General features: G+C 44.5%; 1 protein-coding gene across 2 annotated transcripts; it reads right to left on the bottom strand.

Annotated features, from left to right (window-relative positions):
* Window positions 1–16,576: 16,576 nt before the first annotated feature.
* Window positions 16,577–21,640, bottom strand: Chchd5 (coiled-coil-helix-coiled-coil-helix domain containing 5). Of its 2 annotated transcripts, none has more exons than XM_063230013.1 (4): window positions 21,582–21,640; window positions 19,831–19,971; window positions 19,568–19,733; window positions 16,577–16,784 (listed from the first exon to the last, which is right to left on the bottom strand). In XM_063230013.1, exons 1-4 carry the CDS (start codon window positions 21,623–21,625, stop codon window positions 16,761–16,763), a joined length of 375 nt encoding a protein of 124 aa, XP_063086083.1. In that variant the 5' UTR covers window positions 21,626–21,640; the 3' UTR covers window positions 16,577–16,760. The 2 variants fall into 2 exon arrangements, with proteins under 2 accessions (XP_063086083.1, XP_003465106.1); XM_003465058.5 differs by lacking the exon at window positions 21,582–21,640 and adding an exon at window positions 21,007–21,172.
* Between the last annotated feature and the right edge of the window lie 5,423 nt (window positions 21,641–27,063).

The raw sequence follows: 27,063 nt of genomic DNA, 5'->3' as shown, positions 1-27,063 counted from the left end.
TCACATTTGGTTTTACTCTCCTCAAAAAAAAAAAAAGTAATAAGAACTGTGGAAGTAATAAAACCCAAAATGTGTAATTGTCATTGTATAAAAGAAAGGAAAAGAAAGTGCTCTAAAGAATATAACCACATATATATTTAAGTGTATAAGATAGATAATCATATTACTGAATTTTGTTGGATCATTGAAGAAAACTGTTTCCAGTCTCACTGTTTGAAAGTCCACTTTATATGCTTTAATTTTGTAACTTGAACAACTATTTCTAAGTTAACAATATGTAATCTATTAACTAGTGATTTCCTATTGTTTATTTTTTCTGAAATTCTGTATAACTTGTACCCTATTTCTATATTTTTCTTTTTCTCCACAATAAAACAAAGAAAGATAATAACCTCCAGCCAAGATTGATATGTTCTACACAACTGTCCCTAGAAATTGATGGAAAAACAAGGTGCTTCCAGGATAAAGAGGAACTAGGGGAATTTGCAACCACCAATTCAACTCTACAAAGAATACTGCAGGACATTCTAAAAAAAGAAAAATACCAAGATTCCAGAAACAGTGGCAGAGAGGCCACAATGAATGGAGCAGAAAGCAAAATGAAGAGGACAACTGACAACTGACAGAAAAAGAGCTCAACAGAAATGAGGCAGAGAAGGTTGGATGGTAGGAACAGTTTTGGAGAAAACAAGACATCATAATAGCTAGTGCTGATTTAATATCATCTTGCTTTGAAGTCCCATCAAGCTTTTATTCTTCTGTCTCCATCCGTCATAACATGTTGTATCTTACTGGATTTTATTATATGTGATAATATAAACAAAAACTTTTATAGACAAGATTATACAGAAACCATAGTTCATTTTCTGATAGTTGGTTCTAAATACCCTGTAATACTGTTATTCTCTTGAATGGTTTTACATTGTCTTGATATGTTTGATGCTACAGTATACGAAGTTATACTCAAAAGATTTCAAGGTAAGAGACACTATGGTAACTACTTTTATGTCGGGATATCTTGTGGTGAAACACTATTTTGCTTAAATGGTTATGTTTTGACCTGCGCTGTTTTGTTGTTATGTCCTCTTTTATCTCAATCTCCTTTTTTTATGATTTCCTTTTTTATTTTTATCTTTTTAATTAAGGTAAAAATTTAAAAATAGCAGGATATATTATAGTAACCCACTTTGATTTCCTATTAACTTGATTTGAAACCCTGTATTGCTCTCATCATCAGTTTTGACTGATTTTCCTCTTTTCTGTTTTGCTTGATACTACCAAGTTCGAGAGTATAGGCAACAACTGTGAAGACAATAAGATTCATTGTGACGCCCATTCTGATTTGACTATTATCTTCTTTTGAAGTCTTGTAATGTCTCCAATGTTTTGGTTTTATTGGTTTTGTTCTTTACTGTTTTGTTCAATTTTATTATAACTGATGATATAGGCAATTCTTTTTAAGATAGCGAGAGGCATTATGGTAACCATTGTTGATCACCTTGTATTTTGTTTTTACATTATGTATTATGTCCATCCTTTTGATTTGACTGACTCTGTTTTGTTATGTCACATTTGGTTTTATTCTCTTCAAAAAAAGTAGTAAGAACTGTGGGAGTAATAAAACCCCAAATGTCTCATTGTACAAAAGAGAGGAAAAGAAAGTGCTCTAAAGGATATAACTGCATGTATATTTAAGTGTATAAGATAGATAACCATATTGCTGAGTTTTGTTGGATCATTGAACAGAACTGTTTGCAATCTCAATGTTTGAATGCCCACTTTATATGGTTTGATTTTGTAACTTGAATAACTATTTCTAAGATGACAGTATGTAATCTATTAACTAGTGATTTCCTACTGTTTATTTTTTCTGAAATTCTGTATAACTTGTAACCTTTTTCTGTTTTTTTTTTTTTTTTCTCCTTAAATTAAAAAAAAAAAAAAAGAATTGTAAGTGATATAGTAATTGCTTAGCGGGGCAAGGCCCTGCCTTACACACACACACACACACACACACACATACTCACAGGCATAGGCACACAGGAAGAGTGAAGGAAAGGAGGGAGGGGAGAGAGAGAGGGGACACAGAGAGAGGGGTGGGGAGAGAGAACAGATACTCAAGCTCAGAGTTTCTAGCAAACGTAATTCTTCCTGGTGCACAGCTGTTTCTAGGACGGAGGCCTCCAGTGCAAGAGCTACCGCCGGCCCCATGGGACAACGCCACCTGCTGGGCATGGGGAAGAACACCCATCTCAGCGAATCCATCTCCGAAACACCCCTAGCCCTGGTCCCCTTCCAAAGACGTTTCGGGCGCTTATGTTTACCTGCTGCTCGTTTCAGTGCAAAAGAGTGCTGAGGCTGACAATTTATAAAGAAAACGGTGCAAAATGAGGAATATGCCTCCCACCAACCATCTCTACAGTCAAATCCTTGGTCTTTTATTGTGCAATTGTAGGAATGTTATGTGTGTCATGGATGTGTGTTTCTATACATAACACATATGCTATCACCCCGTTAGTCCTGTGTTTTTTTTGGTGATGGAGGGGCACCAGGGATCGAACTCACGACCTTGTGCTTGCCAGGCAGGCGCTTTATGCCACCAAGCTAAGCCCCTAATCCCCCAGTCCTGTGTTTTGTTTTGTTTTTCTCGGTACCAGGGATTGAATTCACGACCGCCTGCTTGCAAGGCAGGTACTTATGCCGCTGAGCTAAATCCCCAGCCCCAGTCCTGTGTTTTTTAAGCTCGTTGCTGATTCGCAAAATTTTACATTTTGATGTAAAAAAAAGTTTATCCATTGTATTTGTACCATATCTGGGTGTGGTGGTGCTCATGTGTAATCTCAGCACTAAGGAGGCTGAGGCAGGAGGATCACTGTGAGTTTGAGGCCTTACTGGGCCACAAAGTGAGTTCAAGGCCAGCCAAGTACTGCAAAGTAAAATCCTGTCTCAAGAAAGACCAAAAAAAAAAAAAAAAAAAAAAAAAAAAAAAAAAAAAAAAAAAAAACACAATAAACACTTTCTCTGTATTATAGATTTTCTTGCTTTAATGAAATAATACTTCTATTTTTTCTTTCAGTGCATTCACTGTTCCCCATGGGGGAGTTTAATGTAATCTGGGTTGTTCTTATTCAAAAAGTGTTTGCTCTTAGCACTCTACTTTTGCCATGGACTTTTAAAGGCCTCTGCTCAGAGGTCCAGTTCCCAGGAGCAAATAGGTGTCACCTCTCCCTCACAGCCCCTTCTGTGTTCCTGCATTACCCTGTATTCTGGTCCGGTGATGCTGCCACTTTATTCTAAGTCATAGCTGTGCTCCATGAAATGTTCTGATAACGAATGCATTCTTTCTTTCTAGCAAAAATGTTTTGGCTTTTCTTGAGCATTTTTTAAAAAAATGTAAATGAAAGGCCAAGGATATAGCTCAGTGGTACAGTGCCTGACAGGCAAGCACAAGGTCCTGAGTTCAGTTCCCCCCAAAAAACAAAAAATCTAAATGCAATTCCGTTCCTCGTTATCCATGGCAGACTGATCCCTGTGCCCCCATGGATACTGAAATCTGCAGCTGCCCCAGTCTCTTTGTTTTTGTTTTTGTTTTTGTTTTTTGTCTTTTTCCTTTTTATCAGTACCGGGGATCGATCTCACGACTGCCTGCTTGCAAGGCAGGCGCTTATGCCACTGAGCTAAATCCCCAGCCCTCCCCCCAGTCTCTTTGTTATATGAAATGGGTAGTATTTGCATATACACATCCTGCTGCATAACTTTAAATCATCTCTATACTACTTATAATACCTAATAAAACTCTATGTACCTAATATTACACCTGGTTATTTAGGGAATGATGCTATGAGAGTTTGCATGTTCAATACAAATGCATTTTTAAAAATAATTCTTTTGTTCTGTAATTGCTTGAATTCATGGGTATGAAACCAACAAATACATAGAACTAATAGTAAAATATTGTTGCTATCTTTACATTATGACAGCCGTACTATATTCTACTCCATATGTGTGCCAAGACCTATTTTGCCAATCCTACACTTAAAATTACCTTTTGTTTTCTTTTCTTTTGTTTTGTTGTTGTTGTTGTTGTTGTTGTTTCATTTTTTAAGACAGGGTCTTGGTAAAATACTGTGCACTTGGCCTTGAACTCACTATAGAGCCCCAGCTGGCCTCAGACTGTGATCCTCCTGCCTCAGCCTCCCAAGTGATGGGGTTACAGCTATGCACTACCACACGTGTTTTAAAATTATCATATCACTTCCTTTTTCACAATTACAAACCATAATGTGATACCACCTTTAAAACTAACTCTGTGCTGATTTGTTTGTTTTTTGAGAAAGGGTCTTGCTATGTATGCCAGGCTGGCCTTCAACTCACTATGTAGCCCAGGCTGGCCTCGAACATACAGCAATCCTCCTGCCTCAGCTTCCCGAGTGCTGAGATTACAGGTGGGCGCCACCACACCCGGATAAATCTTAGCTGATTTTAAAAATTATTTCCTGATGATGAATTTTTAGACTGTAAATTGCTGACCTCAAATAATATTTTTCCAGGTATTGCTTTTGTTTTTTGTAGTGCTGGTGATTAAACTCGGGGCCTGTGCCTACTAGGCAAACATGGTATCACTGAGCTAGATCAAAGCTCTTTTTCAAAATTTATCTCGAGATAGAAACTGATTAAATTGTGCTCAGTCACTTCAAACTTGCAATGCTCCTGCCACAGCATCTTGAGTAGAGGGGTGACAGACATGTGGCACCTTGCTCAGCTGCCCAGGGCTTCCCCGGTGTACTTGTGTGTAGCAGCCATGACTGGTGCACAATTCTCCCTGTACATCACTACATTTATTATTTTTATTTTTTTGGGTACGGAGGATCGAACTCATGACCTCATGCTTGCCAGGCAGGTGCTTGTGCCACTGAGCTAAATCCCTGGCCATATCACTACATTCAAAAATAATACTTTGCTGCCAGGCCAGGCTGAGGCAGGAAGATCACTGTTTGAGGCCAGCCTGGGCTCCATAGGGAGTTCAAAACCAGCCTGTACTACCTTGTTTTAAACAAATAGAATAGCCAGGGATTTGGCTCAGTGGCATAGAACCTGTCTGAAAAGCCCAAGGTCTTAAGTTCAATTCTTGGTACCAAAAAACAAAATAAAATATAAAAAGAAATTTAGAAAAAACAAAACAAAACAAAATTTTCTAAATTGAACTTTAGGTTGAGGAGTCCACATATATATTAAAAAGTAAGCCCAGTTATATAGCTTACTATTTAAAAATAAGGGAGAAGTTATTTGTATTCCCTCAACCTATTTCCAAGACATTTTATGGATAATCAAATGATGTAAACACCTGAAGGTAAATTAGGAAAATCAAGATCACTATGGATTGTAAACTATTAAAATATTGATGGAGGGATGGTGACGAGAGGTCTATATTCTCTTTCCAAAAGAATAAGCAAATGGGATCAATGATTGCTGGACTTTGTTCCCAGCAACATATTAAATTCTGGCCCTATATAATTTTTACATATCTTCAAAAAATGACCAATGTGTATTTTTAGCTTCACCTGACAGATAAGAAACTGGCCTCACAGAGTTTAAAGGCCCAGTGCCTCTCACCAAAAAAAAAAAAAAAGCCCAAAAAACAAAAAACAAGACCAGAAATCAGGCTCTGGTCTTTCTTGTAGTCTGTGCTTGGTCACTGGAGGACCCATTGTGGGAACCCTCAGGTTCTTCTGCTCCCGAGGTGGAGAACTAGAAGGTCCCACAGTTCATGAGAGACAGAGGCTTGTGCTGGTCAAAGGTCCAGTGCAAGTACTCTGTCTGGAGCCCATGAAGCCAGCGCCTCTGGTGATGTGACTTCCTTCCTTGCATGATAAAGAGGATAGACTTTAGACAGGACTCGCAATTGTGGTTTCTCCATGAAAACAGGACCCTAGCTGGGTGTGACAGTGCACACCTGTCAGCCCTTGCAGGGGGGGACCGAAGCAGGAGGATTGCTGTGAGTTCGAGGCCAGCCTGAGATACATAGAGAGACCATCCCAAAAGAAGCAAGGTCCTTTATTCTGTGACTAGTATAGGATGGCAGATGTTATGTCCAGTAGGGCAGCAGCACAGGGTCTCATCCGGACAGCACAGGTTGTGTCAGATGCTCGAATCCGGGTAGGGATGGCGGAGGGGGTGAAGCAGCACCCCTCGCCAGACAAGGCTAAACACAGCGAAACTAACTACTGAGTCCTTCTCATGTTAGCGGTGAAATGAGCGAGAGGCAACTGTGCTTGCACAGGCAGCCCAGGGTTAAAGTATGGAGGGGCTGAAGCCTCTCAGGGAGAAAAGCAACAATACAAACCTTAATGGGAAAAAAGAAGCAGCCAGATGGATCATGCTCAGGTGCAAACTCCCCATACAATGATTGCTATCGTGTATCTAAAATGTATCAATAAGCAAAAAGAAAAAAATACCAAACCCTTCCTCCTTAACATGTTCTTTGACAGATGGTGTGAGGAGAGTTTGACAACTACAATTTTAATATCTAATTTTAAAAAAACTTCAACTATGTTATCCATGATTTTTTTGGTTTGTTTGATGTTTGTTTGTTTTTATTACACTGCACTGGTCAGAAGCCATTTAAGTGTTTAGCAATCGATGGGGCTTTAAGTCACTAAAATGATTTAGGCACTAAAGCGCCTCGGGTCTGATTTTATCCTTCTGCACTGTGCACAGAAGAGCAAGAGGGTGATAACGCGGCCTGAGTGACAGTCATCAAAAAGAGCTTCTCTAGAGATTTTTGTATCTTGGCTGTTTCTTCATATGCTCTCAACTTATTATTTTGAAAATATTCAAGTCTACTGAAGAGCTGCAATAGTAAAATATACCCTTCGTTTTGACTCACCAAACGTTAAACTTTCTATATTTGCTCTTTCTAAGTAGATCAATAGATGTAAATATATTTTATGTGTGTGTTTACACACACACACGAGTGATAAGGATAGATATCAGGCTTCCTGCATTTCCCTTGCTTTGTCTCTCTTTATAAATATATCAAACTGTATACATACTCCTATACTTTCTTTTTCCAAACTTGAGACTACACTGCATTTATGATGAGACTTTACCCCTACACATTTCAACACATGTCTCTGAGGAACAAAGACATTCATTTATATAACTCGGTTTCATTAACAAACTCAAGGCACTTGACACTAACACAGTAACCCTGGTAAAATGCAATGCATATGCAGATATCCCCACAGTCCTAGCAACAGCTTTCACAGCTGCCTAAGCAAGGGTCACATCTCCTTAGTCTCTTTTAGCTGAGCACTGTGCCCGGGACCTTTCCTATCTTTCATGACACTGACATTTTTGAAGAATGTGGGACATTCATTTTGCAGAGTATCTCTCATTTGGGATCTGACAATTCCTCAGTCATGTGGGGCCACGTGGGAAGAGTTTATGGTGGTGCTGGATCACACGTGGAAGGGGGGAAGCTGGCCCTCCGTGGCAGACAGAGGGAGGGCTCTCAGGGAAAGTCCTGGCTGAGTTTGGGTCTGAACACCAGATAGGAGTTAACTGGGCTCCCTGAGCCACTGAGAGCAAGAGCTGTCTCACTGATACTCAAGACAGAAAAAAAATCAAAGCTTATTCAAAACACTTGCAGTTGCAACATTACATAAGAGAGAGTGGGCTTAACTCGATATGTGGAGAAGTGGGAGTTTATAGCCAATGAGCAGAGTAAGAGCGTCAGCATCAGAAACTACTCAAGGGACACCAAGGGTGGGGAGACCCTTGTTCCAACTGCCCTGACAAGGCAGGTCAAGGGTGCAAATACCAAAAGCGGGAGATGAGGAACGTGAGTAGCTGTCGAGGCTGCCCCTGTGCCTTCTCCTTGGGACACACATGGGCCTCTGTAACACAAACCTGTACAGATGGAACCAGGGCTTCCACACTGCCCTTCAGAAAGGCCGTCCCAGGACACGTTACTAGTGTTCCCCTGTAACCCACCATGCTGAGTATCTTCCCCAACATTTCCCAGCGACCCTTGCTGTGAGGTAAGGATGACCTCTGAGGGTTGCCATAGGGATGTTCTTCTAGAAGCACTCCCAGAGCTGGCCTCTGAAGAGTGCACCCATGATCCTTGAGTTCTATCTTTTCCTTCATTTGCTTGGTGTGTGCAGGCCATCTGGAGGACTCTGGGTGCTACAGCATTATTGAGCTGAGCAGAGAAATGGAGTGAGCACCCTTGGACGATCTGGCTGTCTTCTGAAGTTGGCCAACACTTGTGTTTCCTGAGACTCTTCCTCCTGACAGTGAGTCCAGCCTTGATCAATCCGGTTAGCACCACTTTGAGCAGGATATAAAGCAGTGGTTGACCAGTAGGGCTTTGGACTCGGTGCCTGCCTAATGACACCACTCTGGTGTCCTCACCCACCACACCAGCCGCAGCTCACTTCCCATGTCGGCATCTGAAAAGATCATAGCACCCACTTCCTTTGCTCATCACGAATATTTACTGAACACCTACTGTGTGCCGGGTACAATTCTAAGTGCTTTTGGATACACAGTGAACAAATGAGGCAAAGGGGCCTGCCCTTGTGAAGCTCCCAGTCTAGTGGGGAGACAGACTTATCATCTGGGCTAACAGTGCCTTAGATAGCACGTGAAAATGGTGGTAGAGGAGTCAGGTCTGGATTACCAGAAGTGCAGGGCTGGGGTAGCTGCTGTGTAAGCTTAACATCTGCACAAAGACTTGGAGATGACAATTAACCCCTCGTTTCTGGGGAGAGGAGTCTTCTGCATTTGCAAAGACCTTGAGGCAGGAGCAAGGCCAGTGTTCAAAGTGCAGAAAAGAGGGCAGATACCGGGGAGCCTGGAAGGAAAAGAGGTCAGAGAAGTGAGGAGGAAGAGGGTGCCCGACTGCCTCAGGCTTTGAAGGCCATTGTAAGGTCCTGGCTTTTGCTCTGGGATTTGCGTCCATGCATCTGTCCTTTTAGACAAAGAAGTGTTCATTTTCCAACATAGGTCACAAGAGCGACCTCTGGCTGTCAGAATGAGGACAGCTAGGGAGGACAGGGGGAGAGTGCTGCAGGGACTCGGGTGACAGAGATGGTATGGTGGCCCCTAGGAATTCGGTACCAGGGAGGTGGTGAGAAGTAGCTGCATTGCGAGTGTATTTAGAAGATGGAGCCACAGGATTTCCTAATGTGATGGAAAATGGGCCCGAAGTGCTTGATCTGAGAAGCCAGAAGAATGGAACCACCTGATTTAGGGAAGCTGAGGGTGGAGCAGTTTCCGGGCGACACCAACAGCAAGACTGAGAAGACAGAAGCAGAGCTGCTGGGTGGGCGGTGGGGATCAAGCTTGTGGGTCTGGTGGAGAAGTCTGAGTGGAGCTGAAATGTCAGAAACTGACCTCCTTCCACAGTCTCTGAGCCACCCTTTGTGACGAATCATCTACAGCCACCTCCTTCTGAGTGATGGAACATGCGAATGCAACTTTAAGTACCCTGTAGTTGCGTGGCAGCTGTGTGAATTCACTGGTGTGCTTCGCATCCAGATAGCGCTGGTTTAATGTTTAACATTGTGAATATAGTGCCCCCCCCGCCCTTTTTTTCAGAGTTCAGGTGGTGCAAAAGAGAAAGCTGACAATCCCGGTGCCAGCACGAGCAGACATCACTGCCAACACAGACTGCATGGTCCTGCTGGTTAGTGACAAGTGGAAGGACTCATGTAAGGGGCCCAGGAGAGTCACCAAGACAGTGCACGCTGCACAGGCGTCAGCAGAGGGTGTGGGATTGCACATGGTGGGAGGGGTACAGGGAAGCACACAGGGAGACTGAATCTCGTGGCTTCAAGATGAGACCATCGAGCACATCTAAGTCAATCAACAGTGAGGTTTTCTGCTTTTTTTTTTTTTTTTGGTAGTTTTTGTCTCTTTTGATAGTTTTTGTTTTCTTTTGTGTGTGTAGCTGTTTTTGGTTAGTTTGGTTTTATTTATTTTTTTGTCTCTCACCAGGACCCTAATGCTCCATCAAAAATAGGAGCTGCAGCCAGGGGTGAAATCACACATCTGTAACCCCACAACTCTAGGAGGCAGAGGCAGGAGGATCAGGAGTTTGAGCCTAGCCTGGGCAACTTAGTGACAGCCTATTTCAAAATTTAAAAAAATTTAAAATTTTTAAAAAGCAGGAGTGGGGCTGAGGATGTCGCTCAAAATGAAGATCCTGAGTTCAATCTCAAGTAGTCCCCCCAAAAAAGATAGCAAAAGAAAGAAAAAAATAGCTGCTGAATTAGTTTGCAGATACCATACAAATATATATGTATTATACATATACACACACAAGTACACATCACAACTCAATGCCCAGGAGAAGAACAAAAGGGAGAAATTCTAATAGGAGCTGCGTTAGCCCCTTATAGTATAAAGCTCTGTTTGTCAGGTCTTACCAAGGATCAGGCTTTGAACATTGAACAATGGTAGCAACTCTATAGGGTTATTCTAGCTCTTAGACAATTAAATTTAGAAAACAGAGTTCCAAATCATTTTTTGTTTTTCAGTCCAGAGAAGACGAGAATGAAACTTCAAAGAACATAACACAAAAGATTGCTGGTGTGCAGGTGGAAACTGCCCGTTGTGCTGGGTGTGGTGGTTATGCCTGAAATCCCAGGTGCTCCGGGGACTGAGGCAGGATTACAGGTGCAAGGTCAGCCTTGGCAGCTTAGTGAGAGCCTGTCTCATGATTAAAAAACACAAAACAAATGAAAAAAAAAAAAAAAAACACCAAAGGACTGGGATGTAGCTCAGCACTGGAGTACTTGCTTAGTATGAGTGAGTCCCTAGGTTCAATTTACAATACAGCAAAAGCAAATTCTAGCCTTTGCTTATTTATCTACATATTTGGCAGGCAAATGTGGATATTGTCAAATCCTGTAGGCTATAAGCTTCTTACCAAAGAAAATGAAAAGATATTCTTAGCCAACTGTCCTGGATACTTTCAAACAAAAGCAATGCTAAAAGGAATGTGATTTACTTACCTGTGAGTCTGAGGCGTTCAGTGTCTAGTTTGATCATTTTTTCTCAAAATTCGCAAAGACTTTTAATGAGGTTTATCACACGCAATTCATCTGACTCTAGTTCTGCTCTCATTAAGTCCTTGTTATATTGGTTCCCGCTATCAGTCAAATGTGATGCCATCAAGCTAAACATACTCTCAACCCAAGAACATGGAACACTTAGGATTTCTGGTTTCACTACTATATATGAGAAAAGGAGCTAGGAATGGTGGCACATGCCTGTAATCCCAGTACTAGGGAGGCTGAGGCAGAAGGAGCACCATGAATTTGAGGCCAGCCTGAAGGCCAGCCTGAATTACTTAGTGAGCTGCTGATACATTGTGTCAACTTGAGAAGTTTAGAAGTTTAAATAAGAGACTCTGCAGGAAGCCAGGGTTCTTACTTTGTAAATATCTTAGTCCTATACAAGAGTAGGGCAAGGAAATTTTGAGTGCTACACCCACTCTGGAGATGGGGGAGGCCTGTGCACAATACAGGGTAGGAGGAGAGGCTTTCTCTTCCCCTACTTTTCTCTGATTGCTTTTTCTGGCTGCTGCCTTGAAGTGTTGCCCTCAGCCATGCCACCCTGCCTTGGAGCCAGCTGACTATGAACTAAAACCTCCACAAACAGTGAGCTAAATAAACCTTGCTTTCCTTTGTTTTGGTTGTCAGGTGTTTTGTCCCAGCAGTGAGAGAAAAGTAACAAGACAGATGCTGTCTCAGAAAACTGAAAAAAAGAAGAGGAAGAGAGAGAAAAGGAGAGGATGAAAAGGCAGCAGAAGAGAGAGTATCATTTTAAAGTAAATAACGTAATTTCCATTTGAAGTAATACTACTGTATTCACATTATTCTTCCATCTTGCACATAGGTATCTCATCCGCATAGCTCAAGGCTATATGCACGTCCCTGGCCCTGGCTTTCTGGGGCTTGGGCTCAGGTGGGCATGAATTCTTGGGAGCGGTCCTGTCTCTGCATCCTCCTGATCTATGCACCCCTGCTCCTCACTAGCACCTGGCACTGCTGTCTCAGTCACTCTCAAGGGAAATACGGGTCACCTCAGGACCTTCGCTGGCACTCTTCCAGTCAGAGCAGCCCCAGTGGCTCACACCAGGGTGTCAGGGCCTGGGAGCCTCAGGCAGTGGGGCTGGAACCTGTGCGTGTGGCCTGTGTGGGGCTTCCTAATGCTTCCCACAGGCTTCTCCTTAGGTTCTGCAGCAGTCAGTAAGTTCCGACCCACCAGAGAAGAAAGGGATTTGTATTACTGGGATACGACCTTGTCTGATATGGTACCACCTCACTGGTAAATTCTTACATAAAAGAGGGAGAGGGAAAAGGAGAAGGAGGGGAAGAGGGGGAGGGAGGGAGAGGGAGAGGGAAAGACACAGAGACCCGAGTGCTATACAGAGAGATAGAGACCGAGTGCTATACAGAGAGATAGAAAAACAGAGCTACACACAGAGAGAGATACAGAGAAAAACATAGAGGAACAGAAAGACAGAAAGACAGACACACAGAGAGATCCATAGGCTTCCAAGAAGCTAATTCTATGTGTCACTTAAGAACAGGTCAAAAGTCTTCAAGATCTTTGTTTCAAGCAAGTGAATGTAAAACATAGTCAACCAAAAATGAGGAATTCTATCGTAACAGTGATTCTCACTTGGCTGCAAACTTGACTTAAAAATTGTTACTTTTTAAAAATACAAATGTATGGGTCCCATCCAAAAAGATTTTCATTCAATTGCTCTATATATGGCCTGAATCTGAAATTCTTTTATTTATTTTGTCTTTTTGAGACACAGCCTCACTATGCAGTTTGGGCTGGCCTTGGGGTCATTTTGTGGCCCAGGCTGGTCTCGAATTTGCAATGATCTTTCTGCCTCAGCCTCCCCAGGGCTGGGATTACAGGAGCGCGCCACCATGCCTGGTAGGATTTTTCATTTAAAAAAATATATTTAATTATCTGCTTTTGCAGTATTGGAGATTGAACCCAGGTGTACTCCGTAAGTGAGCTACTTCTCCAGCCCTTTTTTTATTTTGAGACACGTCTTGCTAAGTCGATGATTTGCCCAGGTTGGGTTCAAACTTGTGATGCTCCTGCCTCAGCTTCTCAGGTAGCTGGGACTACAGGTGTGCAACACCAAAGCCAGCAAACAGGACTTTTAGAAAGCCACACACTTTGTGGTAGAGGCCAACTACTTTCCTTGAAGTCTATAATTTCCTGAAAGAATCTGATGTCTACTTTCATACTTCTGTCAGAAGTTGTTCAACAGCTCTGGTACCCAGGTGATCAGCCATAAAGTGCCGACTGAAATACAATCATGATAGTGACCATGCATGTCTTCCAGTGGTCAGCCTGTTCCACAGCAGGCACAAAATGCCCCGTTACAGCATGCAGGGCACCGGGGTGGAAAGAGCCCCTCCGTGATGTCCACTCCTCTGCCAACAGTGGCTACTGTGCAAAGGAGGGATGGGTGGCAGCTGTGCCAGGCAGGAAAAGGTGGTGAGGAGGACGGTGGCTGCCACTGAGGGCAGCTATGACAGGGTGAGGGATGGCGGCTGAGGCAGTGGTGAAGGGAAGCCAGCAAGTGACAGGAAGGAAGGCAGCTGCTCATGCAGGAAGCTCTCTCTCCACCAGAGCCCCTCTGCCTGTGTGTGTGGCAAGCAGGACATGGCAAGGAATAAACACCCAGTCTTCGGGGAGCCCCCAACCAGTGAGTGTCGGTGATGAGTGTGTTAAGTACCCTCACCCCATCCCACACTCTCCGCTGCTTCCAGAGTTCCCTAGAGAACTAGGCTGCTGCCCACGATGGTGACCCACCTGCAGATGGACTCTTCATATGCTGCATCCTCTTCCCTCTCACCCCCCACTGTCCTGCCCATGCGTCCTGGGATCATCTCCCAGTTCCCAAGCTGAGACGAGCAGTCCTGAGCTAAGGGTTATGATTCAAGCATACATGGCACATTAACAGGCACCGAGCATATGCCGAGCCACAAAGCCTCAAAAGATTGAGATCATATAAAATCTGTTCCCAATTAGGCAAAATAATTAGAAAATGCCCATATGTTTAGGAATTAAGAAATATAACTCTAAAGTTCTAAATAATCTGAGATTAATAGTCAAAATAGAAAGCTATGCTTTGAGATAAATTTTAGTGCACATATTAGAAAAATGCTGAAAACTAGCGAGCTACGTATTTCAAAAAGGTCGAAAGTAGAACATTAAAAAAAATAAATGAGATATTGTGTTCAAATGCACAAGGTAGCATCAACAAAGCCAAAAGTTAATTCTGTGAGAAGAATCATAAAATTAAAAAACTCTTATCCAAGTTGACCAAGAACAAAAAAAGGAGGAAAGTAAAAATAACCAATGTCAGAAACAGCCAAGGGGCTCTTACTACAGATTCGGGAGACCGTAAGATATGGCATTTATTACGAACAAATTTATGGCAATCTGAAAATGTGAGAAATTCTAGAAAAAATACAGCTTAGCAAAACAAGAAATAGAAACTCTCAAGTTCTTGTGTTAAATATGGACATAAATTCTTTGTAACCAAATGTTAGCAAGAGGGGTCTCTACTCCCTCAGTGTGGGGGGCTTTGTGACTGCGTTGACCAATACGATGTTGTAAAAGTGCTACCTTTGAAAGCTTGAACCCCAGAGACCCTACAAGGAGGCTGGTCTAGAAAACGCCAGGAGATACTCTAACTTTTAAATGCAGTTTGGATTTCCATTTCATATGTTCTCATTAGACTTCTTCTATACTGCACAGAGCAGAATCCTGCTCAAGCTTGCTCAAACCAAGTAGGCGGGGCTGAAAACTGCCTCAGACACCTGCAGGCTAAACCCACAGCTGGCAGCAGGAAGCTCCCAGGGTTAGCACTTCCAGAACCACAGACACTGATCACAGTCCGTGACCTGGCTTTCCTCTGTCTCTGCTGCTGGCATCTGCTGGCTCCCGCAATCCCAACTGTATGGGTTACCCACTCAGGTTCCTAAACCAACAAGCAACTTCCTCTGCAAGGTTAATCCCCAGGAAAGACTGCAATGGGCCACTTCATCTTTCCAAGCCAGAGCAGTCTTAGTTTCAGAGGGCAAGTTACACCAATTTCCAGAGGTGAAGTCAGCCCTGGGGAGAAGCAACTTGTCTGAATACTAAATCTGGATACAGGCAAGCACATAGTTAAACCAGGAATTGGAACCTTGGTCTGCAGACCAAGGAATCTCTGAAATAAAAGGGTCTGTTGGCCCCTTACAGATGTTGGCCAGAAAGAGAGAGGCCCAGGTTCTGGGCAGAACATGTTCCCACAATGACCAACAGCAGGGCTAGGCAGCACTTTTCATAAACCCTGGGGAAGTAAACAGGGTCACCCACACTGCCATATAGTTCGGAGGAGTGGAACAGCACAAAGGGAGGACGGAGGGAAGCTTTGAGCCAGCAGGACAGGCCACACAACAAAGGAACTGCTACTTCTCAATGGGTCCTACAATGGGGAAGTCTGGACAGTGGCTCTGGTGTCTGCTGCAAGGCAAACTGACTTCAGGTTTTAAAACATTCCAGAAGGAGACACCACCTTCCATTCTCATTGGCTGGCAGCTCGTTACTGATAAAGCTCCCCACTGTTTGTCCCCACTGCTTCCTCTGGCCCTCTGTAATTAAGCTCAGGATATCAGGGCTTTTCACTGGTCAGCACACTGGCCGAGGGTTGGGGAGCTCCATACCTGTTATGCCCACCCCCCTTACCAGGGAGAAATGCTCAGACCCAGCCACGTGCCCAGAGCCATCAGCACCTCTCCTGTATGCTAAGGTGCTCACTTGATCATCTCACTTACTGCTTCTGATGGCAGGAGCATACCTGGTCCCACAGGGCAGGCAGGGGCACCAACAGGGTCAAGGCCCGTGACTACAGCCCCCAGTGACAGATGGGGAGCTGGTGAACACACACTGCAATCTCCTTGCCACTTAATGGGGTAACTCAGGTCAGCTGCACGCGGCCTCTCAGGGGGCTCCTGTGAAATGGGTCCACATCTCAGAGCGGCAGCCAGCTTGAAAACGCCCCCTTCGTTGGCTGCTTCCTCTGCCCTCCTTTCCCTCTCCCCACCAGTGTTTCTGGACTCAGTCTGTAAATATACTGTCTACACTCAAATTCTCAGGCTTGGCTTCTAGGGCTAGGCAAACCAAGACCGAAGAGAAGCCAGTGTAACACACAGTCTTCCATGCAGGCGTCAGTAAGGCCGGTGTTTCATCTCCATTGCCCAAAGCCTGTTATCTTTTGCTCAACTCCTGAATTCATTGGGGAAAGAAGCATGTTACACACTGCTCCCTCCCCAAGCCTCAAACCAACGTGAGAAAGAGATTTGGTGAATGCCAGAAGGGGAGGGAAAAGGTGCTTTCTTGCAGGCAGCAAGATAGGAGAGGCTGTCTGGCAGCACTCGCAAGGCAGCAGTTCAGTTAACCCCGGAGAACGGACTGCACATCTCGCCCCCTCCCTGGCCCTTCTTAGGTTCACCTGCAGCTGGGGGACAGAAGACCAGGCTTTCTGCTGAGGGGCTAAGGGCAGGAACCACAGCCCAGGGCGTAGTCTTTATTTATCCTGAGGTCCAGGGAAGCCAGGCCCACAGTGCAGGCCCTCAGGACTCAAAACATGGTCACTCTGCAGGAGGTGAGGGGTTCAAGAGGCCAGTCCCTTGTGTCCAGTCTTCCTGAAGCCAAAGGAGTCCTCAGGAGGCAGGAAGTGGCTGAGTCTGTGGAGAAAACACATCAACACCTTCTGGCACCTCTGCCGTGCCTGTCTGGGCCACCGTGGGGGCGATTCTGCAGACGTGGTGGAGGCCTCCCCAATGTCAAGGTGTCAGGTGATGACCTTGCCATCTGCCATGCAAACAAGTACCCTCCACCAAGGCCCTGCGTGAACCCAGCATGGTTACAGGGATTGGAGGCTAAGCAGGCAAAAACCTCAGACTTGTAGGGGCTCACATTCAAGCAGGGAGGACCACAGCAAATGAACAAAAATATGTCCACGGCGAGAAAGTCCCTGCAGTGCTTACTAAGGTGGAGCGCAGAGGTGTGTGTGCGGGAACACGTAGCTCTAAACTGTCAGCTACATGGCTATGAGATGCTCCAAAGCCCTTGATGTCCTGGTGCAGGAGATGAGCGTGTCTGTGTGTCTGCTGCAGGACAGACTGCAGCAGAACAAAGGAGGCTGAATTCCGGAGCCCTGCGGAGGGAGGCAAAGCCCTAACTGGGGTGCCCTTACCAGGAAGGCGCAGGCCACCAAGAGGAGTGCGCTGGGGAGCCAAGAGGCTTTAAAAGGCAAGCATGTGGCCTAATTTCCATTTTTAAAAGTTTATTTGGCTGCCAAGGAAAAGAAACTATGGCAGTAGGGTGGCCCCAGGGAGACCACAGAGAAGCTGGAAGGCGCAATGGGCCTTCAAATGGGAGGGAGGAGCCTTTACTGTTCAGATGCCAAAACACTAAGAAGAAAGGTTCCTGCTGGGTATGTTGGTGCATGCCTGGAATTCCAGCAACTGGGGAGGCTGAGGCAGGAGGACTTCAAGTTCCAAGCTAGCCCCGACAACTTAGAGAGACCCTTTCTCAAAAAATTTTTTAAAAAATTTTTTGTAAAGGCTGGAGATGTAGGTAAGTGGTAGAATGAGGCCCCGATTCAATCCTCAGTACAGTAAAAATAGAAAGGAGTCTGGGCACAGGGGCACAGCCCTTCAATGCCTACTCAGGAAGCCAGACAGGAGGATCGCCACAAGTTCCAGGTCATCCTGAACTACACAGTGATTCAAGACCAGTCTGAACTACAAAGCGAGACTCTGTGGGGTGGGGAGGAGAAAGGAAACCCGGTGCAGTGGTGTATGCTTGTAATCCATTGGGAGGCTGAGACAGGAGGATTGCCGTGAGTTTGAAGCCTCCCTGGGCTATATAGTGAGTTCAAGGCCAGCTCTTTTTTGGGGAAAAAAAAAGAGTGGGGAAAAAAAAAGGGGGGGAGAGAAAGACAAAGAAAAAAGGAAAGCAAGAATTCCTAACAGATGGCCAGAAGCTAGTAGGGGTAATATGTGACCATTACTGAATGTTTTCTGGGGAGAATTAAAAATGTAGCTGACTAGCCTGAACTCATCTCCATCTAAAAAAGAAGTGGAGATGACTGGGCCTGACTAGAGAGGCAATGCTTCAATCTTTAGCCAACAACTCCCCTAAAGCAGGAGATACTTGCACAGCAAAAGAATGTGGGTCATGGTTGGAGCTCATTGACCTTGGGAGCCTGGGAGCAGGGCCAGGGTGGTAGGAGAGGGTTTCTGGGAGAAGGAGCATGTAAGCTGCAATAAGAATCAGCTAGCAGATGGACAAGCCATGCAGGAAGGGCAGCCCACGCAGAGGGGAACAGTTGGACAGCGAGTGCATAGCATACACTCACTGGGGCAGGAACGTGGAGCTTGAGGGGGTCAGCGAGGCGAGCTGGGGGCAGAAGTCACTGCAGCTCCAGGTGGGCTGCACTGAGAGCCGGCCTGGTGGAAGTGACAGCTTTGGAAAGATTTCTAAGTAGAAGCAGAACATGGCCAGATTTCTTTCCCAGTCTTTCTGGGACTGTCACAGGTAAAAAGCCTAAAAAGGATAAGATAGAGCATGGAGACCAGGAAGAAGCCTGGTCTGGTACAGGAGAAGGCAGGTTGGCAGGGACAGAGACAGGGCCCAGGGCAGAGGTCCAGAGGGGGCTGATGAAAGACAGCTGTTCCCTTTGTTACTCACAGTCCAAAGGAGGGAGAGGCAGTGAACAGCTAAAGGAGTGTTTCTGTTTTACTACCTCAGATACACTGTATCTTTCTAAAAGAGTAAGTTTTTTTATTTTTTGTTTTTTGGTGTTTTGTTTTTTGCAACTGGCTCCCAGCCTCTCTGTCAGTACAGCTGAAAAAACAGTACCAGGGAGTACATAGGAAGAGAGGTAGATGAGATCAGCTTTGGAAAGAAAAATGGGGAACTCACCAAGCATCTGAGATTTTACTTTTTTTTTTTTTTTTTTTTTTTTTTTTTGCCTTTTTGAGATAAGGTCTTGCTAGGCAGTTCAGGCTGGCCTTGAGTTCACTTTATAACCTAGGCTGGTCTCAAACTCACAATGATCCTCCTGCCTCAGCCTCCCGGGTGGTATGATTACAGGCATGTGCCACTATGCCTGGCTTGGGATTTTATTCTCAATGTGAATGGAAGCCACTAGAGAGGTGCAAGCCAGTGTGTAATGTGACTAGATTTCAGACCACTGGATGGAGGCGAGAAAAGATTCAGAGAAACTAGGGAGAAGGCTGGGGCAGGCATTCTGGCGGAGCAAGGGTGGGGAGAGGGTGGCTGGCCTAAAGGAGGGGATGCAGGGGAGTGGCACAGGTGACCACATCCTGGATTCTGGCTGGATGCATGGTGAGGGTAGGTGGGGAAGGCGGAGCTGAAGGCGTGAAAGTCTTTTCAATGAGCAGCTAGAGAGGTGAAGGAGGTTGTTAAGGGGAAGGGATGGTGCCCAGATGAGCTCTACCTCCACAGGTGTGGGTGAGTGTGGCGGCTGCACCTGCTCGGCGCACTGCAGGAATCGGCGCACGTACTCGGCACAGTTCCCCACAGCTGTCTCGTTTCGCCGAAGACACTCCTCGAACGCCTCGAAGGGCTCAGCACAGTCCTGGCGGATCTGGCGGATGATTGGGCTGTGGGGAGAGGGCATCTCAGACACGGGACCACTCCCACCCCACTGTCCACTTCCCGCCTCGCTACCCAATCAGTCTCATACTTGCCCACACTCACTGGGCGGATGTGCACCGCGCAATGCTCATCTTGAGGTAGTGACAGTCTCGCTGCCATGACTCTGGCTTTGCTGCCACACACTGGCCATACTGATCCAGCTCCCGGCCACAGTAGCGTGCAGTGATCTCCAGAGCCACCTGCCTGTGGGACAAAGTAGGCTGAGGATAATTTCAGAGGACAGGCAAGAAAGGAAGGTCTGATCTAGGTCTAGAGTATCATAAACAGTGGGGCTAGGTCTCGGAATTCTAAGGATTCTGGGACGGAGATAAAGAAGGGGCAGAGGTGAGGTCTGAGCCCTGGGAACTGTGGAATACTATTGAGAGCTTTTGGGGAGACAATGGAGGTTCTATAACAAGGTCTCAATAAAGGCAGGCCCTAATCATGTTGGAGTTCACAGAATCCTCCAAATCCTATTGGGGATTATGCATAAAAGACTTGGGGCCTTAGAAGTAAGATCCAGAGCTCTAGGGAGAGAGTCTGGGAGATTTAAGTGGGTTGGGGAGTGGTTCTACAAATGAGGTGTGGAGGTCCAAGAGGTGGGGTCCTGGGTTCTGGTGGAGTCTCTTGACCAGAGAGTTTTACAGATGGGGTCTGAAGATGGGCCCTAGAGATGAGACCTAGGATCTTGTGGTTTGAAGGGTCCTGGGGTGGGACTAAAGGTCGTAGTGACATGACCTGGAAGCCATGGGTTAAGTCTGAGCCTGGGGTCGATCTGGAGAATCCTACAAGTGAGATCTTGGGAGTATGGGGGAACAGGAACAAGGTCTGGGAATTCAGATCAAATTCAGAAGAGGCTAGGAAGACGTCTGTGGGCACTCCAGGTGAGGTCTGGAGCCCTAAGCAGGTTTGGAATATTCAAGAGGTAAGACTTGGCGATCCAAGGGGAGAAACGTGAAGCTCTAATATCAAACTGGAGTCCCAGGGACGGCAAGGTCAGGGATCGGGCTGGGGTCCTGGGGCAGAATTTGGGTGACAGTCACCACAAGTAACAGAGAGGGGGACCTAACGCTCTGAGGGCAGGGGCTGGGCATGCGCAGATGGGATGTGTCAATCCTGAGACTCGAGACTCCAGGAAACTGAGAGGCTAGTCCTTCCTCCTGGGGTCCCGAGCTAAGTGCAGATAACGGGGAAGAGGAGACAGCGGCAGCAAGTAGGGCTGGCTTTCCTGCTACTCACATCCCGGTGCCGCAGTGAATCGGCCAAGGCGGACAGATCCGCCTTTTCCGGTATTGGGTTGCGGGGCGGAGCCCAGCCAGGCCTCACTGATTCGCTCTTCCTGTCGCAAAGCAAAGAGCAGTTGAGGCCGTTCCGCCTCAAGCCATTATGGCGGCGCCCGGTGTAGCTACTTCCGGTTCCGCCCATACGTAGCTGCAGACGTCTCTACTTCCGGCTTGCCATGGCTGCGCCCAGGGTCCCCCAGAAAAAACCCGAAAGACTTGAGTCTTGTGGATCCCAAAGAGACCTCAGGTTCTTTAGGGGTTGAACGCGCCCCAGCTATCGTGAGTGGAGTTAGTCGTGAGCGGCTGCCATTACTGTGTAGCCCCCTCAACATGCTGCCTTTTGCGGCTGTGTTGGGCTTGGTGGCTGCCAGGTTATAGACTGAAGGACTGGAGCCTGACCCCTAACACTGCGCTACCCCCACCGGCTTTGTGCAGGTGTCACAGTCCTGCCGTGACTCTGCTTCTAGCGCGCAATCCGACCTGGCGGAAAGGCATTCCAAGAGCCGACCTAGCCGGATTTGGGCCACCTACCTGCCCACCACTGCTTCCCCTTCATTCCTTCTGCCCTTTGGCATAGGCTCTAAGACCAGGCCGGTGTGGGCTTTAATCCTGATTTCATGAGACCACGGGCGAGTTCCTTCTTCGCCGTAATTCCCTTACATGTCAAAGTTTTCACCTTGTGATCTGCCTTCAGCGCAGGCATTTCCGGACTTATGAGACTGGACATCCTGTAGTCAGAGAACAGAGTATCTACCTTGCTATCTGGTATGCAGAGGTCTAAGACTCCAGCCAAAATATGCAGAAAATGCAGTCAGTTATAGTGCTTAAAGATGAACGAGAGCTATTTGTGAGCAAGTGACAAACCATCTAGATTTCCTGTGTGCTCACCTATAAAATGGGAATGAAAAGTGACTTCTTCCACATAGGACATTACGCAAAGGAACAGTTTTGCACAGAGCCCAGACCTCCAGGAGTTCTCTATAAGTGCGAGGCTTTGTAGGAGGCTGTTCATGAGCTGCCCTGCTTGCCCAGCTGATGACGGCTCTACTGGCCACCTGTAGTTGCTTCAGAGTCATGGGTATTGAAGTAAATATTTTCACCCAGAGACACCTCGATTTTTACTATCTGAAAAACAAATGTATGCTTTTGGAAAGAGAAGAAAGGGAACTGCTTCAAAGGCTGAGAAAGACAGCAAACTCTGGTTTGAAGTGTTAATTGAATCTTTAGATTTGTTTTTCCTGGGAGAATAAAATCTTAACCTGTTCTTGCCCTCTCCATGGGTCTGTTCCCAAAGTCCAGGCAATGTGTTTCTTGAAGGGAAGGGGTTTCCACATCTGGGCCTGGCCTGAGTGGCTATGAAGAAGACTCCAACAGGGTTCACAGCCCTCAGGAGATGATGCCCATGCTGCCAAACTGTTAGTTGCCCTTTCACTTGTGGTTCAATAGTGGAAAGAAAGACTTATCCACACCTTCTCTAGAGAGACCTAAGATCCATGGGGTTTGGAGACCTGAGTTTGAATCAGCTATATTGGTAGAATGCTGTGCCCCAGTTTTTTTAATATGTTTCAGGGTGTCCTTGAAAAAAGAAACAAAAAATACAGTGCTGATCTGTAGGTCCTCCAGAGCTGCAGGCCACAGTGACCGTGAGATTTGCAGTAACTGGGCATTGCTGTCACTTATGTTTTTTCTTTAAGAATTTGTATTTGACATTTGATCCTGTACCTCTTGAGAAGGAAATAATGAAAGGTAGTTTCACAACAGATTTCATGAATCAGTCTTTGGTAATATGTTTATTGTCTAGTCAAATATAAAGAGACTCTGATTTTACTTCAAGTTTTGAAAGTTTGTGTTACATTCTAACAGTAATGAAAATTTTTTTTCTTTGTGATTCTCCAGCATGGATGTCACTTATTTGTTTTGACCAGTCTCCATCTCAGCCATGTCCTTTCTCTTCCCATCGCATTAGTTCTGATCTGACCATCTTTGAATGTTATCACCCTTAGTGCCACTTAGTGAGGAAAGGATATAGCCTGAGACTTCTAGTTTGCCCTTCAACCTATTTTTCAGGATTTCTGTAAAGACAGACTGTGTGCTGGAGAAAAAAGGTGGTGATGATGGTTCAGAGGGATGTAAAGCCAACCTAGAACAGTGCTCTGAGCAGATTTTCTTTGTCCTCGAAATGAACTCATGGCTACCAGAGACCTGAGGTTATTTTGTTCTCTGTCAGCACACAGGTAACCCAAATGCTCTCTAGACATGTACTGACATAAATTTAAGTTCCAGAAAGTGCTGCCAAACATCTCATTTTTTTATGAGTTTACCACACAAAATAATTCTCAACATTGTAATTAGTCTATATGCTTTATCGTTTGTGAGGATATTTCTTAAATATACTATTCCAGTACTCATTCGTTTCTTTCTTTAAATATTAAAAAAATTTGAAAGATCAACTTACTTCTTCCTCTGGCCATGAAGGAATAAAGGGACATATCTACTCTCCCATTTCCATTGACATCTGGGCCTATGGCCATACTACCCTGAATACACCTGATCTCATCAATTGACATCTGGACAAAACATAAAGACAATGGTGGGGCTGGGGATTTAGCTCAGCGGCATAAGCGCCTGCCTTGCAAGCAGGCAGTCCTGAGTTTGATCCCCGGTACCGATAAAAAGGAAAAAGACAAAAAAAAAAAAAAAAAAAAAAGGCAATGGTTTGACAACAGCATCAGATCACAGCATGCCTGAGAACGTACTCCTAAAGGTCAGGGACAGGGCCACCAGGAAGGTCCACTGAGGCCATCACTAGAGTTGCCCACTGCCCCCATGTTCCCGCTGGCCATAGTGGAGAACCTCACTGGGCAAAGTATTCAGATATTGGCTCTTTGGGGAGGAGGGGTAAAATTAGTACTAAAGGCTGCTTTGGCCTAATCTAGGAGCTTGGAAACACTTAAATGTAATCTTCCTTCAAGCCATTCCTGTTGAAGGAAGACAATACTAGATGGAAATGGTATATAAAGATTACCAGATAGGGCAACTATAGTGTTAAGTAGCTGTTATTGTGTAATCTCTTTGAAAGGTAATTAAGCACTTAAAGCAAAAGTAATAAATTGTGGGATTCATCATAGATGTAGAAAGATATGACAAAAATGGAAGAACGCCCAAAAGGTATTACTAAAAAATTCTTATATTGTAAGTGTGTGACGTGATGTTACATGAAAGTGTTGTCTAAAGATACATGCTACAAATTTTAAAGGAAACTTAAAGGTGAAAGTGTAGTTAGTATGGTTAAGTAACCAAAGGAGATTAAGTGACAAAATAAAGTAGCCCTGCACAAATACCACTGACTGATTTTTCATGAAGAGTGAAAAATTAATTCAGTGGAGCAAGGAGAGTTGTTAAGTAATAGTACTGGAATTACTGGGTATCTGTAGGCTAAAAACCAAAACCAAAAAGATCTAACAGTGCATATTATACAAAAATAATCCATAAATTTATTATTGCTTTAAGCATCTGACTATTAAAATCTCTTTACAAAAGAAAATGAGAAAGTCTTTAGCCCAGAAGGGTTGAGTACTTAAAAAAAAAAAAAAAAAAAAAAAAGAAAACTGGACCTACTCAAAATCTTTTGCTATCCAAAAGGTCTGTGAAAAGTTGAAAAGATGAGACAAAATATTTACATGACAAATACCTTATATCTCAAATACATAATGAAGTCTTAAGATCCACAGTAAAGGTGAAACAACACAATTACATACAAAGCAAGCTAAAGATGTACAGACGTTTCACTGAAGCTGCACAGACGGTAATAACATGAAGAGATGTTCATTTTTAGCCATAAGAGAAATGCATATAAAACAAACCAGGTGCAGTGATGCAAAACTATAGCCCCAGTAACTTGGGAGGCTGAGGCAGGATGATTGCAAGTTGTGTGCCAGCATAGGCAACCTACTAAGACACCGTCTTAAAGATAGATGAGGATATAGTTAAGTTGCAGAGCACTTACCTACCACGTATTGGGGCCCTGGGTTCAATCCCCAGTGCTATGAATTAATCAATCACAAGATACCATTCACATCTATCAAGAGCTAAAATAAAAATTCTGTAGTACCCCAGCAGGGTGAGGAATGCATGAATTAAAGTAATTTGAAGAAATGGCTGCTGGAACTTACAGATGGGCTAGAGGATTAGTGAGGGAGAAATGCACTTTAAAATGATTCCCAACCTGTGACCTTTGATTCTGAACCTAAATAGGATTAAGAATGGGGCAGTGGGTGAGATCTGAATAAGGCTGACAGATCAGATACTCAGGTTGGTACGGGCAACTTCTGCTTTGGTAACTGCACCGTGGTTCTAGATGGTAGTACAGTTAAGGAACCGGGCAAGAGCATACTGGAATTCTTTATAATCTTTTTGCAACTCTGCTTGTAAAAGTGAAGTTGTTTCAACATGAAAAGTGGAAACATAAATCCAGCATGAGGACAGTGCTGGCCTAACATGTAAAAGAGCCTGGGTTTAGTCCTTAGCAGCACAAAATGGGAGACAGACTGACTGGAACAACAGACGTCAGCTATAGGATCACAGAGAATGCAGGGGAGGGGAAGTCTGGCCCATAGTCTTCTAGTGGAGGTGTAGCCAAGAGTCAAGATGGCTTTTCTATTTTTTTAAGTTTCATGAAGCAAAGCCAAGATACCCTAAATGGATAGATTTTTTTCTTAGTCTTATCCTATCTCCCTATAATTAGTGATAGACCACCAAAAGGCAGACTCAACAGTAATGGGTATAAAATTACATTTATGCAGGACACTTGTAGGAAAGCTTTTAGAATCAAAGCATCTTATACTTACACAAATACATATAAGGTTATCTACTGTCAACTGTTCCTAATAACAAAAGAAAGTCAGTTCAGACATACAATAAAATGTAATAAAACCCTTCACAAAATGATGTGGTAACTTAATATAAATAAAAGTATAGAACAGACCATAAAAGACATTGGATTTTAGAGACATAGTACGAAAACATACAAATTCCCTCAAAATTTTAAAATTATTCACATGTTAAAATAACATTTTGGCTGTTACATTAAAAATAAGATATCAGTGGGCCAGGATTTGGCTCAGCGGCATAAGCACCTGCCTTACAAGCACGTAGTTGTGAATCTGATCTCTGGTACCAAAAAAAAAAAAAAAGGATATTGCTAAGAGATGGTAAAAACCTTAATGTTCATTGACAGATCAATGAAAAAAGTATAGCATATTTTGCTCCTGCCTCCACCTTCTCCTCCTAAGTGCTAAGATTATATATGTGTCACCATGCCTAGCTATATCATTCAGTTGTTTTTATTTGTTTCCTTTTGGTACTGGGGATCAAACTCACTACCTTGCTCTTGCTGGGCAGGTGCTTTTGCAGCTGAGCTAAATCCCCAGCCCTTGTCTTTTTTTTCAGACAAGGTCCTGCTATGCAGGTTGGGCTGGACTTGAACTCACTTTGTAGCCCAGGCAGGTCTTGAACTTGCAACAATCTTCCTGCCTCAGCCTCCTGAGTGCTGTGTGCCACTGCATCTGGCTGTAATACCATTCAGTCTTAAAGCAGGAAATCCTGCCCTATTTCTTCTCCCAAGCATGGCAGCACAGTTGGATGCTGCTACCATGGATAAACCTGGAGAACAAAAACCGTATGACCTCACTATGAGTTGTCAGACTCATAAAAGCAGCAGAATGGTGGGTGCAGTGAGACCAGGAGGAAGGGAAATGCAGTGCTGTTCAATGGGTATAAAACTCCATTTATGCAGGACACGTAAACTGTAGAGCTCTGTGCAACAGTTTCCATAGTTAACACTACCACACTGCACATCCGGAAATCTGCCCAGAGGGTAGATCTCAGGGGTTTTTACTGAAAACAAAACACACACCAAGAGATTTAGCTCAGCAGCATAAGCACCTGCCTAGTAAGCTCAAGGTCATGAGTTCGATCCCTTGTACAAAAAAAAAAGAAAAAAAAAAAAAAAAAA

Source organism: Cavia porcellus, unplaced genomic scaffold (assembly GCF_034190915.1).
Source record: "Cavia porcellus strain 051 isolate PalLab524CR breed Dunkin Hartley unplaced genomic scaffold, mCavPor4.1 scaffold_18, whole genome shotgun sequence".
Taxonomy (NCBI): Eukaryota; Metazoa; Chordata; class Mammalia; order Rodentia; family Caviidae; genus Cavia; species Cavia porcellus.
Note: the sequence above shows the minus strand (reverse complement) of the source record. Positions and strands in the feature narration are given on the sequence as shown.